Source organism: Dermatophagoides farinae, chromosome 2 (genome assembly GCF_024713945.1).
Source record: "Dermatophagoides farinae isolate YC_2012a chromosome 2, ASM2471394v1, whole genome shotgun sequence".
NCBI lineage: Eukaryota > Metazoa > Arthropoda > Arachnida > Sarcoptiformes > Pyroglyphidae > Dermatophagoides > Dermatophagoides farinae.
In genome coordinates this window covers 2,482,464-2,498,710 of record NC_134678.1, presented here as the reverse complement: position 1 = coordinate 2,498,710, position 16,247 = coordinate 2,482,464, and the positions used below count along the sequence as shown (strand labels likewise).

Genomic DNA, 16,247 nt, shown 5'->3' with positions numbered 1-16,247 from the left:
TGGTGGTGATGATGATCGACATTTATACGAGAAAAAAAAAGACAAATGAATGATATGTGAACAAAAAAAAAAATGATGACGATAACAACGACAACTAGCGGATAATTTTTCAATTTGATTTCAATTTTGATTACATAGATCTTACTCGATTTTTATACTATATATCTCTATTTACGTTTGTTGTTGATTTTCTTCATCCAACTTCCGGTTGGTTGAACCGAATATAAAAAAACCGGAAATTCTCAAGGTGTCATCTTATGTGTATGTGTGTGTGTGTGTGTGTGTGTATGAATTGTATGTGATCTTTTCAATACCAATGGTCGATAAAGATTTCATTGAAGAATTCAAATAATTATTTTTTTTTCTTCATCAATAAATTCAATAGTAAATGAATAAGTAGGTAGGTAGGTAGGTAGGTAATCTAAAAGATCCGGAAACGGAAATCGAACCACCCTTCAATGATGTATTATAGATGGATGACTTTTCATCTCTATGTGTGTGTGTGTGTGTGGCAACAATCCATTCATTTGTTCAATATATATTATCATTATCATTATTATTATTGGACACATTTATTTTATTCACATTTCAATATGGACATGCGCCATCAACGCCGTTTATTTTATTCAACTAACCAATTATTTTATTAGAGTTTTTATCTCATTGTGTGTTTGTATAAGTTTAGTAATAAATATAAAATGTACACTTACCGTTCACAAATAGAAATGGAATCTGCTTCTAGCACACACACACACACACACACACGATACATACATCCGAATCATCAAAAATGTTCTGAGCACATGCATTCAATCGTTCATTTTGTATTTGTGTGTATGTGTGTTTGTATGTATGAATTGTATATACAATTCAAATGTGATTTGGAAATTCGATGAATATATTTTTGTGGCTCAACAATACACAAGAGTTGGCCAAGTTTTTTTTTTTAGTTAAAAAAAAGAGATAGTATATCTAGGGAGAGAGAGAAATAGCGTTGAATATAACCAAAGTATAATAGCAGCAACAACAGCAACAGCAGCAGAAATGACCAGAAAAAAAAGTACAATCAAAATGGCTGAAATGGGCAAACAATAGAAAATATTGCAAAGACAATTGTGTGAACAATGTTAAATTAAATTGATGATGATGATGATGATGAACAAGAAACACTTGATTTTTCGTTCTCAATTATATATATTTCCAAGCATGTATACAACACAAATGATGTCCTGATTTTATTTTGCGTTTTAAATTTTCATCATCAAGAAAAAAAAAGACAATCATCAAGATAGAGATTTTTTTTTTGTTCGAGAAAACATGTTGAATGTTTCTATATTTTTTTTTTTTTTTTTTTTTGGCCATTCAAATGTATTATTATTACACACAGACACTCTTTGATGATCACAATATTATTCCAATAATGAATAGCTAATAGCGAAGAATTCCTGTATCACCCACCAATAATGAGCATCATCATCATCATCATAAGAGAGATATTTCATTGGATGTGTGACAATTTTTTTTACATTATGTGTGTAGTATATATGTGTACACATATATACGTATCATAAGTCATCATTCCTTTAAGGTTGACAATAATACTGACTTGGTTATAATTTTTGTTTTATGAATCCATTACAAACCAATTATATTTGAAACAAAAACTTGAAAAAAAATATTGAAATGCAAATTGCAATCAAAACAATGACGTTGACTTGTTTAGGAGGTTTTGTTTATGATGTGTTTGTGTGTTGTGTATTGTGTTGTGCTGTGCTGATGTATAATGCTGGATTTTTTTTTCGGGCGGTGGCCAGAATCTGATCATCATCATCATTTCATTTACAATCAATCTGACTATCGGCTTATATTATTTGTTTCGGTTTTTTTTGTTTGTTTTATTTTATTTTATTTTATTTGTTTATCGTTGCAATCTTTGTCTTTTGTTTTATATAAAAATAATAATCATACGTAGTAGCTATTAAATGATGGTGGTGGGATGTAATCAATACAGGAAAAACTAAAAAAAAAAAAAAATCAACATGAAAAAAATAAAATGATGGCCTGTTCCATAATGTATACATCCATATAACACAACAGTATATTTGTTCATTCCGTTTGAACTACAAGATGGCGATATATTGATGTTTAAAAGCCAATTTTGATGAACCAAAGAATTTTGATATAGAATTTTCGTTTTTCTCTTTTATTCCTTTTTTTCTTGATTTCCAATTTCACTCAATATAAACACACACACACACACATAGACACAGTTTCAGTTGATAGACAGAAAGAACTTTTTTTTGGATTCTTCACAAATACGTACACATAGATAGATAGATGATGGTGAAGAATATTAGGATCCAACATGTACAGTGAAGAATTTTTTTTTCTTATATATTGCTGTTGTCTGGGTGTGGGTCTTCTGGACCTTAAAAAAGCAGGCATCAATGGCCCTGAAGATTTTTCCCTTATTTTTATCATTATTGGTTCTTTTGTGCTGGCCCCTTTTTTCCTGTTCATATTTTTTTTTAGCTAGAGTTCAGAATCATATAAAAATCGGGCTCTGTTTGGTCTGAAGTTTTTGCCATTTTTTTTCTTTTGGCTTCAATTCTCAAATACTTGACTAAAACTCAAAACTATAGATCAAAGCATTGAATAAGTTTGCAAGAATAGAGTTTAGCATAACAACAACAACAACGAAAACGAAAACGAAAAAATATGAGTGAACCAAACACAACAAGATGAAATGTTTAACATACACACACACACACACAAAGTGAGAAAGAAAGAAGCAGATTTTTTTTCTTCTGTGTTATTCTTCCATCAAGGAATAAGTCGCCATATATTCTTGTTTGAAGATTTTTTTTTCTTGGCTTGGTTTGACTATAATTTTCTATTTTGTCCTTTCAAATTCTATGTTTGTGTGTGAAAAGTAAAAGTGTTGTTAACAAAATGAAATGAACCTACTATGTATGTGTGTGTGTGTGTGTGTGTCTGGGCAAGGACAGAACAGAAACGAAAGAAAAGAACAAAAAAGAAACCAAACTGTAAAGATTTCAACTTTTGGATATATAAATGAAATGGAATAGAATGTGAAAAATATTTGTATTATGTGTGATATCACAGACATATATGACACAATACAATACCAATTGAATGACACCAGTGATGTGTTTGTATGTGTTTAACAAGCACATGTAACATCTAGAGAAAAAGAGAAAATTTTGAGAATTGGAAAAATTCTTGAAAAATAAGAAGGTAACGTTAAAATGAAGCCAATCCAAATACATCACGTAGTTTTGTGCGGTTGTTGTTGTTGTTGTTGAATGTTGTCCTATTGTATACTATGGATATTCCGATAATTCTACTACTAATGTATTGAAGGTGAATATGTTAGTCAATGTTGAAGAATCCCAAATGTATAACTATCTATATGTGTGTGTGTGGGTTGTTAAATTTTCAATTCTTATATTTTCTCCTAGAATTCTATATTGCTAAAAACTATAGATACTTGAGATTCTGATTTAAATTTTCGTTCGTCTCTTCGTTTATCTGCAATTTTGTTTTTATATTGATGGGGATGGCATTTGAAATTGTGTGTGTGTGTGTCAGTGCGATGAGATGTGCCATCATCAGCGTAAAACTCTTTTGGAATTCTCTTGTCTTGTATTTGAATATAAGAAAAAAAAATTGTTGGATATAAAGTTTTTTTTTCTGTTTGTTGTGTAATCAATTGTGGGAGTAAGAGGTAATAAGCAGGAAAGTAGTGTATACAAAATCATTTTGGAAAAAAAATGGATAAAAAATAAATGAAGGAACAAAAAAAAAATTAGAACCGGAAAATGATTTATACGCCAACGTGCGCACAACTAGAACATATAGAATTCATTCATTCATATTCTGGCTATTAAATTTTGTTCGTTTTTTTTGTATTATATATGTCGACATCCGTAATTCATTATTATTAATTTTTTTTAGAGGGAGGGATATTATTATGATGCATACGAAACAACAAAACTGGTGAAAACATACAACAAAATAAAAAAGAGAATTTACGAAAAAATGGCTACATTGTTTTTCTGGTTTTTGTCTTCTTCATCTTGTTTTTTTGTCATTCGTAGCAAATAACTGTAAAATTCCAATTTCAATTGCCAACATTGAATAATAATAGAAATCTAATACGATGCATATTCTCATAATTCTCTAGTGTGTTGTAATGATTTTTGTTTCTTTTGTTTTTTTTCACATAAAAATTTACATCTTTACTTTTTTTGGACTTTCGAATAATGAAACACCAAAAAAAAAACACAACCACCTTATAGAATTTCGAATGAAAATAATTAAATTGTAGAATTTGGAACAGCACCATCTATCACCATCAGATAGGAAGTAGTTTTTTTTTGTTACTAAGAGCCAGAAAGTTTATGGAATCCAGTATGGAATATATTCAATGACTTGCTTGGAAAAAAAACGCCCGACTAAAAAAAAAACTGTCTATTAATCGTTGCTGCAAACAACAAACACATACAACTCCAATGTATTTAGGTGTATGCGTGTGATCACTCTGTATTCAATTGAATCAAGTTGATGATTTTGTTTTGTTGTTTTGCTGTTGTTGTTTTTGTTCTGGATTGTTCGATTTCCACTACGCAGGAAAAAATAACATGAACATATTACATTCAATCGAAGAAATGATGATGCCTATGATGGATAAATACAATGAAAAAATAAAAAAATAAAAAAAAATTTCCGAAGAAAAAAATGAGAAAAATTTTTTTCTCCACAAAAACTCAAAATATACGAAACGATAATGAAAAAAAAACAACCCTAGAAGCAAGAATCCCATCTCATTTATTATACCCAAATGAATGAATCGATTTGGAAAATTATTAAAGTTTGTCTGCTCAAGATATATTCATTGTAGTAGCAGTCATATCTATTCTAGTTTTTTTTTATAACAGAATCCAATTATTATCATCATCATCAGTAGTCAGTATATTATGTAAATACCAAACAAATTTGATCGATCCATACAATAAAAGGATTCAATATATTGCCAGGACCAATTGAAATTGTAGCTTGAAGTTGTTGTAAGAAGATTTGCTGGTTTCAAAATGTTTTTTTTTCAGAATTTTTCATCTCTTTTTTCATATTACAAACAACGCATGAGTCGGCAATAGTATGGCGCTGTTTTTTGAAAAAAATTCTTGAATATTTAAACAATAATAAATTAGTGAGATGAAATTGAATGACAAAGATGATCGAAATAAGACACACAGATGCCTGATGATTACAAGGGAAAAAAGGTCAGCTTGAGTTCTTTTTATCGACAATGTCAAAACTATCAATAGTACATTGACTTTTTTTAAAAAAAAAGATGAAACTGGACAACAAACAAGAAGAAAAAGAAAAATACTTTCATGCTAACCCAGACGAATGATCAATTTTTTTCTGTAGTTAGCACTACTACGACAACGACGACGGCGACGACGACAACAAAAATGATGATGATGATGATAATAATGATTGTCGGTTGAATAAATTCCAACATTTTTGTTTACCAATGATTATATCACCCAAACCCTCAACACATTATCCCATCCCCATCATTCATTATGAATGTCTGTATCCATCCAGTGATGTTCAACGAGAAATCTTTCGAAAAAAAAAGACATTACATCGACTCTCTACTGGATCGTGCAATGACGATGGTCTTTATATACTCTCGGTCGGCCAAAAAAAAAAAAACACAGATTGCATTGATATGGATAACAACTGCTAGTACAAACCGGTATCCATTACATACATTCACATATGGATAATTTGTAGTAGCAAAGAAAATAAACAAGAATGTTTCTATGATCATAAAAATGCAATATTGCATCCACATAAGAAATAAAGACAATCTTATGCGACATATCAATACACAGCAACCAGATCCATCCATCCATCCATTCATTCATTCATTCATTCATTCATGCATTGATAATGCGGCGGCGCCGTAAAATATCACCAAATATTGAAGAGAATCCATCAACGAGGACGAAGACCTTCACCTAGTAATGAATGAATGAATGAATGAATGAATGAATGAATGAATGAAATGAATTGAATGATTGAAGAAGGTGAGTAAGTGAGCGTGTCTGCCTTCGTTTTTATGTATGTGTGTATTGTGTGTGTGTGTATTGAAAATGATTTTTTGCGAAAGGAAGCGAATCTCAACTTGATCGTCGTCGTCGTCGATCTTGGTTCAATCGTGTGTGTTCAGAGGATGAGATCATTTTTTTTTCATTCGTTGCTTCTGCATAATGCAGTTCTATTAAGAAGATTGTGTGTATTAATGTTGGATCTCTTTTTTTATTTTATTTTATTTTACATTCTGTTCACAATTGTTGTTCGTTAGTTTTCGGTTTCGTTTCATTTCGTTACGCTGGTTTGGTTTATGTTTGGTTGTAGTAGCATTGAATTTTATTTCAGCTAATTTGTATCATCATCATCACTTATCCTCATCATCCTCCTCATAATCCTGATCGTGATGGTGATGATGTTGATGATCACAAAAGTGGCCATAGATGAATGAAAAATTTGTTAATAGAATGAAATGGGCAAAAAAAACTTGTTCCTCTTTTTTATTAGAGTAAAAAAAAAATGTTGGAAAAACTAAACTGTCTTTTGTGTGTAATGTTTGTATTATTATCTGTATTTATCTGTTTTGACCAATTCGAACGTTAAGGCGTAACCGTATTATGATAGCATATAGTATCCATAATTCGGTTTTTGATGATCATTGTGACTGAAACCTTTCGATTTATGTTTGATTTCATTTTTTCATTCATCGGCTTGATGATGATGATGATGATCAGTGATGGCGACGGCAGCAGCAGTGGTGAAGAAGGGTGGGTGAGGAAGTTGACGAGTTATCAATCACGCATATACCAAAAAAAAAGTGTCTATACATCTGGTTGGAATATGGAAAAAAATATAATGTAGCAACAACGAAACACAAACAACAACAACAATGCAAGTTTGTGAATGGAAAAATATAAAACGAAAAAAAAAAATTCTGGATGTATTGGATACATGCCATATCAATAAATGAATGTGTGTGTGTGTGTGTGTGTGTTGGGCAAAATATTTTTTTCTTGTCGTTTGTACGCATGACAATTTCGAAAATAATTATTATCACCATCATCAATGGAAAATCATCTCATCAACAATGGTATATAATTTATTTGGTAGGCCAGCTAAAGAAAAAAAAATCATTTGAATCGAATTGCAAAAAAAAGAGAATTTTTTCTTTTTTCATTGACTTAAAATATTGTCCAAGGAAAAAAGAAACTAGTAATAAAAAAACTAATAGTAAATCAACGATCACTAAACAATAAAGAGTTAGATCGATTTTTTTTCTTGAAAATTCAAATTGTCGCCATCATCATCATCATCAGCCGCAGCAGCAGCAGCAGCAGTATTTTATTGTGATGATGATGATGATGATGAACATACACCCAGCGGCGGCGGGAGTATGATCATCATCATCATCATCATCACAATAAAATGGATAATTTCTGAAATAACAAAAAAAAAGAGTCGATATGAATCGAGAAGAACAACGAAAAAAAAATGATGAGAGAGAAATCTTTTATTTACGAAATGATAATAGAATTGTATTGTTATTGTATTGTGTGTGTGTGTAATAAATGTGTATATGAGTGGTAAATGTGGTTAAATATAAAACTATTCAATGATGTGATGTGGACAGGACATTTCTTCATAATTTGAGTTTTTTTCTTTTTGGTTGATTTTTTTTTATTTATCAAAAATAAAAAAAAATGTGAGGAACAAGAAAGATAAAAAAAAGGGAGGATGTATTATCAGTGTGGTCCACATACATACCGGTGTAAATTCGAGTTTTTTTTCTTCATCTTCCCTTCAAATAGTCATTCAATAAATCATTTTAAAATACTATAAACAACAACAACATTTTCATTACACGATGTGGATGCACAATTATCCTACTCTATCTCATCTCGAATGATGCACAATATATAGTAAAATAATAAGCAAAAAAAAAAAAAAAGAGTTGTGAGTCGATTGTAAACAAAAAACAATAATAATAATTCAACCCAAAAAACTCCATCACAAATGAGAATCCGAATCTCGTAATTATTAGTTTGTTAAATGTTGATGACATTCATTTCAATTCGTCTATAGATCGATTCATTCGACCTTGATGATCATATGATCTTTTCGTCCGTTTTTTTTTCTCTTCATTCTCCTTAATTGTTTAACAAAATATATTCTTAATGATCCTTAAAAAAAATAATGGTGAGAGACAAAATTTGGAGCGAAAATATTTAAAATCTAACGATTCAGTCGACATCTATGGATTGAAAATAAAACGTCTATATTTCGTCTTCTGATATTCTTATCGGTGGATGGCAGCACACATTAGGTGTTGAATTTTAAATTCAATCCAGATAAATTCATTGATTTTTTTTTCTCTGAATTCTCTATTATACCCAATTATTATTTTGAATTAATTAATAACAAAGAAAAAAAATCATCTGTGTTCTGTAAAATCTCGGTTATTTATTTCAATTTGGATTTTGTTTTTTTTTTGAATTTTGAGATTTGCACTTGAAATCAATTTATCATTGCTTTTTAGATTTAATTTTGATTAAATTGTGATACTGGTTGGACGGGGGTAAGATATATAAATTTTAATCATCATTTCAAATAATCAGAAATGTATGTGTTTAATATTCTTCACCAGCAGTATCATCAGCTTCGGTGGATTCTAATGCCACTTCTTCATAATCTTTTTCCAATGCAGCTAAATCTTCACGAGCTTCAGAGAATTCACCTTCTTCCATACCTTCACCGACATACCAATGAACAAAAGCACGTTTAGCATACATCAAATCAAATTTATGATCCAAACGAGCCCATGCTTCAGCAATGGCTGTTGTGTTGGACAACATGCAAACGGCGCGTTGTACTTTAGCCAAATCACCACCTGGAACTACAGTGGGTGGTTGATAGTTGATACCGACTTTAAAACCCGTTGGACACCAGTCCACGAATTGAATTGATCTTTTGGTTTTGATGGATGCAATGGCTGCGTTAACATCTTTCGGTACAACATCACCACGATACAACAAACAAACAGCCATGTATTTGCCATGTCGTGGATCGCATTTTACCATCTGGTTTTGTGGTTCGAAACAAGCATTGGTAATCTCACCAACGGTCAATTGTTCATGATATGCCTTTTCGGTGGAGATAACTGGAGCATAAGTAGCCAATGGGAAATGAATTCTTGGATACGGCACCAAATTAGTTTGAAATTCGGTCAAATCCACATTCAAAGCACCATCAAAACGAAGCGAAGCAGTGATCGATGAGACAATCTGGCCAATAAGTCGATTCAAATTGGTATATGTTGGTCGTTCAATGTCCAGATTTCGTCGACAAATATCGTAAATGGCTTCATTGTCGACCATAAAAGCACAATCCGAATGTTCCAAAGTTGTATGCGTTGTCAATACAGAATTGTATGGTTCAACGACAGCAGTCGAAACCTTTAAATTTATGAATAAATTTTTGGTGAAACATTTCTATTTTTATAACGAATAATTTTAATATTACCTGTGGAGCCGGATAAATGCTAAATTCAAGTTTTGACTTTTTACCATAATCAACTGATAAACGTTCCATAAGCAATGAAGTGAAACCTGAACCGGTACCACCACCAAAACTATGGAAAATCAAAAAACCTTGCAAACCAGAACATTTATCTGCCAATTTTCGGATACGGTCCATGACAAGATCGACAATCTCTTTGCCAATAGTGTAATGACCACGGGCATAATTATTAGCTGCATCCTCTTTGCCGGTGATCAATTGTTCTGGATGGAACAATTGTCGATAGGTACCAGTTCGAACTTCATCAACAACAGTAGGTTCTAGATCTACATAAACGGCACGTGGTACATGTTTGCCAGAACCAGTTTCACTGAAGAACGTATTAAATGAATCATCACCACAGCCAACTGTCTTATCGGATGGCATTTGACCATCAGGCTGGATACCATGTTCAAGACAATACAATTCCCAACAAGCATTGCCCATTTGGACGCCAGCTTGGCCAAGATGAATTGACAAACATTCACGCTATAATAATAAAAATAATAAAAAGATAAACAAAAATCCAATTAATATCGATTTAATTTATTACAATTAACAATTATTAATTATTAATCGTATGATTGCTATTATTACTAAATTGGGCATTATGATGAAAATATTAAATACAAGAAGTATAGGTACAATTTACAAGCTAATTGTTCCATAAAAGTAATGGAATCATCCAAACAAATAAAGACAGCAAAAAAAACAAACTTTCGGAAACTATAGAGATATCGATCAGTCATTTATATTTGTTGTGTGTTGAATGGCATTATTGCATATGTCAACTAAAGTAATGTGATTATTCGATTCACCTGAATAATTAATAGTACAGGTGAATTGTTTACCCTAAAAATTTTTGATACCTTGGTAACCATGACCAATCAAAATAATTTGATCTATACCCATAGAATAATAATAAGAGAAACGGGTCAATATTTCATGAATACAAGAATTCAAGAATTCATGAAAAAAAAGAGTCAACACATTACATTACTCGTATTTTTCAAATACAATTGCTTATTTATGATTATAATGTAATTCAATGAATCTGTCTGGACAATTTTAAAAAATGATCGATGAACATTGAATAGAAAAAAAATGGCAAAGCTATGCCAACGCCTACGGATTTTTTTGTTTTGTTTCGTTCTAACATAGCGTTCCATCACGTTTTATATTCAATTTTATTTTTTCAATATGAACACCTGTTTTGCTGTTTACCAATAATAATGATTTTTGATATTAATCATAATCTCACCTTATTCTATTGTTTTACAATAATAAAATTGGATATATTTTGTTTCCACTATATCAATCCAGATCATCATTCATGTCGAGAATGTGTGTTTAGAATTAATTACTAGAATCAATGATCTTTTATTCAAGTAATCTTTATCTTTTTTTCGAATTCTGAATTAATTCTATTGATGATATGATTGATTTACGGATTAGACTGAGATTGATTTGACAGTTTCGAATAGTCATTATTATGACACGATTTTATGAGAGATGGAAAAAATTTTCATTATAAAATTCCAATCCTATGTTCTATGTTGACAGACACACAAACATAGAACAACAGGATTCAAATAAATAGTATCATCATGATCGTTACTAAAATAACCTTGTCGATCGAAATATAATGATAATGATGATGATGATGATAATAATAATAAAAATAATGATGATTATTGAATGTCTAAAAGTAAATGTTTTCGTAGCCAAATGCCATTATCATTATTTTTTGGATCTAAAACTTAGGTGTGATATGTTATTTTTTTTCTCTTCAACATCATTTATTTGTGAATAATGATGATGATGATGATGTGGAGGTCATTCTTTCTATTGGTGGTGGTGGGGGGAGAGAACAGAAAGAGGGGTGAAGCAACAATTGAACCAAAAGTCATAAGTCATAAGAGAAAATTATTTCGTGAGAAGAGTAAAATTTTAATGACAATGATGTGAATCATTATCATCATCATTTAACTTGAAATTAAACTTGAATTGAATTGTTTATTAGTGGCTAAATATATTTTGTGAGTGAATTTAAACTTTTTTTTCATTATTAATATTCAAATTCAAAACATTTTTAATATAAAAAAATGTACATACCATTTTGTTTTGATTTTTTTGTTCGAAAACGTAAATTTCAATCAAATGAGAATAGAGTATTGATGAATATACCTGTGTAGTATATATCTAATTTGAAAGACTCGCAAGCAAACACACACACACACACAATAAAACAAACGAAAAAGATATGAATTGATGATCAAATAATAAAAGAAATTTCAAATTTTGATAACAAAAAAAAATCGGAAGCTTATATCAAACTCTAATAACAGTAAAGATTTATTAGAGTTTTTTGAATTCTTCCAATAAAATAATCAAAGAAATGAAATTGAAGAAAAAAGATTCGGAGAACTGTGAACTGATGGACGACCAATCGACGAATGAATCGAAAAAACCAACGACAACGACAACTTGATCGTTTTTTTCCACTCATTCATTCATCGACAACGGACAATATATTGAGGAAAAAAAATTTTTTTTTTACTGGACGCATTTGAAATATTTTGATATATATAACCGCGACAGTAAAGTATAGAAACTAACCACGCATATACCAAAAAATAAACCAGAATAAAACACTGGCAATACAAATTTCAATATAAATGTTGCAGCAACAATTTTCAAAAAAAAAAGAAGAGAGAAAGACTCCCAAATTACTTGTATAAGTTTTTTCTGTCTGAGATGGGTTGTAACAAACACAAATGAAAAAAAAAATTTCAGAAGCAAGATTGACTTGTATTTATTCATTCAATTCAGCAATTGTGTCTCTTTTTTTTGAAATTTTCTTCTCTATGTTTGTTGGGATGATTATTACAACACACACACAAACATAAAGGCAATTTGCTGTTTTTGCAGCAAGCAAAGACCTTGATGATGATAATAATAATCATCATCATCATCAACCATCATTATTCTGATGATTGTAATAGCGTATAGAAAAAAGCTACAATTTACACACACACATTCAGGTTAACTGAACAAATGGATGAATGGTTGAATGAATGAGAGAAAATTATTGGCCAAATCATCATCATCATCATCATGAAAAGGTTTTATCGTTATTTTTTTTTGTTGTTGTATGTTCAGGTAGGAATCATATTGAATAGAATTGTGATAGTTAATGGTTGTGTGATAGTAGCTATAGCTAAAGGCTGAACCATTGGTTTATTCCGAGAAAAAACTTGGAACTTGTTGCTCGTTGTTGTTATTCGAATTCTTCACGATTATGGTGATGATGATGATGTTGATGGCCGAATGATCGTTATGTTAGAAAGATGGTTGAATGAATAATGCGAAAAAATAGAGAGCAATCGAAACAAAAGCAACCGACACAGGCACATAATTTCGAAAGACTCTCCAATTTCAACTTTGTTGATAAATTCAAATGAATGAATCATCAAAGGAAATTTTAATGATTAAAATACAATTTCATTTCCTTTTGTTCTTGTTTTTTTTTGATTTTTTATATTGTGCTGTGGTCGTGCTATGATAAAGTATTGGATTCTTGGAAACGTCTGTTGTTTATCTGAAAAAAAACAAAAAGAATTTAAAAAGAAAAATATTCTTTGAAAATTGTTCGATCATGATCATGAATATTTGGGTAGCAATCCTGATTATCATGAAAATTTTTTTTTATGAGGATAATGATCCCAAACCAAATTCAAAATTTAATGTTACCAGCATTTTACTAGGAATCGATTGGCCATCAGAAACACATACAATCATTTACACATGCCTATCAATTTGTTAGAATTTGTAATTCAAATTCGTCGTTCTTATCCATACATTCTTGGCATTTATTTTATTCGTGATAATGATGGCTGTAATTTTCATTCTATTGTTGCTATATGGTTGTCTATTTTTTTAAAAAGATGCTACAAACAACAAAACAATAAAGATTGGACATCCTGAAATGATGATGATGATGATGATCTTGATTTACCAAGCTGAGCTTTGACATGACATCATTTCATATATTATTAATAATTTTCTTTCTAAAAACCCATTTTCAACAACACATTCAAATGTTAATCACACAGATCAACAGGTATAAACACATCCATCAGATTGATGATTATAGCATGAATGAAAAAATAAATAAAAAAAAATCTCTAAAACAAAGCGAAAAAAATAAAAGGAAATTATAATGGAAATTAAATCTAAAACACATGACCATCATTCATGGCTACAGCTCAAAATCAGCATGAATTAATCCTTTTCTTTTCTTTTTATTTTGAATATATATGCTGCCGGCTTGATTGACGATGATGATTTCTAATTTGAAAAAAATAAGTACCGAAAACTAGATCAACAATCAGGTCTACAAGCTTCAATAGAAATATGTATTCGTAAAATTTAATTGCCTGTCTCTTTCTCTATATCTCTATATCTCTCGCTATAACCAAATTAGGTTTTGACTTTTATTTTTTTCCCAATATATATCATCATGAAATATGAAAAAAATGAAATAAAATTATTATTATACTACATTATGTAACCTCGTAGAATTGAATTTGGTTGTAACAAGTGTTATTTATTATTACTGTGTGTGTGCGACATGTAAGCAAAATGACCAATGAAAAATGATAATTTCATTCAACAATTCGCACAAAGATATAGAAAGACCACAAATTTAAATAAAAAAAAATAAATATATTCTAAATTTTCAAAGCTATAATTATAGAAATGATGATGATGATGATAATTTCGATGATTACTGTTGTTGTTGTAAAGGCTAGCCATCATCAAAATCATCTATGTTGATGGATCTGTTGCAGCCGCATCTTTTCAACAATAAAATTTATAATGACCAATGGATGATGTATTTATTAACATTCTAAAAACGATGACAACAATAATTTTTGATGAAACATAAAAAAATTTCCAACAAACATAATGAAAAGATTTGTATGCATGTCATCATCATCATCATTGAAATGGCTATACCATGATGATTATTATCGTTGAGATGTTGTTGATACGATCAACCCATCAAAAGGAAATGGATCCGAGTATCTTATTGCATTTTTTTCATTTAAAAAAATCATTCTTCCACATTGTTTTATCGAGATTTTATTTTTGATATTAAAGTATTCAGTTCGTGAATATTGTTTTCGTGATCAGGGTGGACCGAAACAAAAAAAAATCACCCACAATTGTTTTCATGTTTTCATCATTATTAGATCATCATGTCAAAAGGTAGGAAAATTTTTTTTTCATATCAAATACAAATATAAATTACAAAATCAGATCTTCAAATTATTTTTGTATAATTGAATTTGATCTTATCAAATCATTATTATTGAATATTTGAAAATAACTCATGTTCTTTTCATCTCGTATCGTTACTGATGAATCGATTGATTAATGTCTTTTTCTCTACTTAGATAGCTAGATTTTGATGCCAATGATTTCACTCCAGGTTTTTTTTTAGTTAGGTTAATTATAAACATTTTTTTTTGTTGTTCGAAGAAGACTATTCTTCTTCTAACAACTAGATTAGCCATGGTTGAGCTCATTTTTTTTGGTGTATGCTACAGCTCTTTTTCTCTCGTTCAATGCACCTAATTCCAACCAAAATGCTTCAAGCATCGAAAAAAATTACAAACGCCTTTAGGATTGTCAAAAGTCATGACTTACAAAGATGATCACAATTCTGAACAAATATTGCCAATTAAAAATTATGATTACTAGTTACCAGAAATAAAAAAAAATCTTGATTACAGTTCTTTTTTCTCTCTTTCTCTGTTTTATTTATTGCTTATTCATTTTTTTTGTTCATCCATCCAGATTTTTAACAAATGTAGATTATCTGTGTCTGCTTTAGTATCCATCATCGTTACCATTATTATTATTATTGGCATTTTGAAATTATGGTCATAAGCTATTTGGATGAAGTAAACTTGAATTATATGATGTTATTTCAAGACGTTGATGTTGTTGTAATTGATCGGATAGTAGAATTTTTAATCCTTTATTTGCTGTTTTTTGATTGGCAATTTGATTTGTATGTACACACATTTTTTGGTTTGAAATAATAATCAGATAAAATTGCTTTAGGCAACTGCAAGTGGATAATGATCATGGCCTTTACTACTACAAAGAAGTAGATACTTCAGGACTTCTGAATAAAAAAAAACAAAAAAAAAAATATCAGAATCCAATGTAGTCGAGATTTGTTTTCATCCAGTAAATGATTCTCGATTATGATACAAACCTATATGAATAATGTAGTTTGTCTAATCAACAACAATACATTTATCAATCCATTGATCAATAAAATTGTATCAAGAGAAAAAACCATTAAAATGTCAATGTCAGGTCATCTTTGATCGACAACAAAATTGATGTCTTCGTGTATTCGTGATGGTGTTGTTGTTGTTAAAAAATCAAGTCATTTTCTAACCAAGTTGTAAAGAATTTTTCTAAAGGTTTATATTTAGTTTTTGTAAGAATAAATAGGTTGTTTTTTCTTTTTCTTAATCGGC

At 30.0% G+C, this 16,247-nt stretch overlaps 1 protein-coding gene across 1 annotated transcript; it reads right to left on the bottom strand.

Annotated features, from left to right (window-relative positions):
* Positions 1-8,565: 8,565 nt before the first annotated feature.
* On the bottom strand, positions 8,566-12,629 carry LOC124498689 (tubulin alpha chain). The gene is made up of 3 exons (XM_047062478.2): positions 11,800-12,629; positions 9,649-10,173; positions 8,566-9,581 (listed from the first exon to the last, which is right to left on the bottom strand). The coding sequence occupies exons 1-3, from the start codon at positions 11,800-11,802 to the stop codon at positions 8,757-8,759; spliced, it is 1,353 nt and encodes a 450-aa protein (XP_046918434.1). The 5' UTR covers positions 11,803-12,629; the 3' UTR covers positions 8,566-8,756.
* Between the last annotated feature and the right edge of the window lie 3,618 nt (positions 12,630-16,247).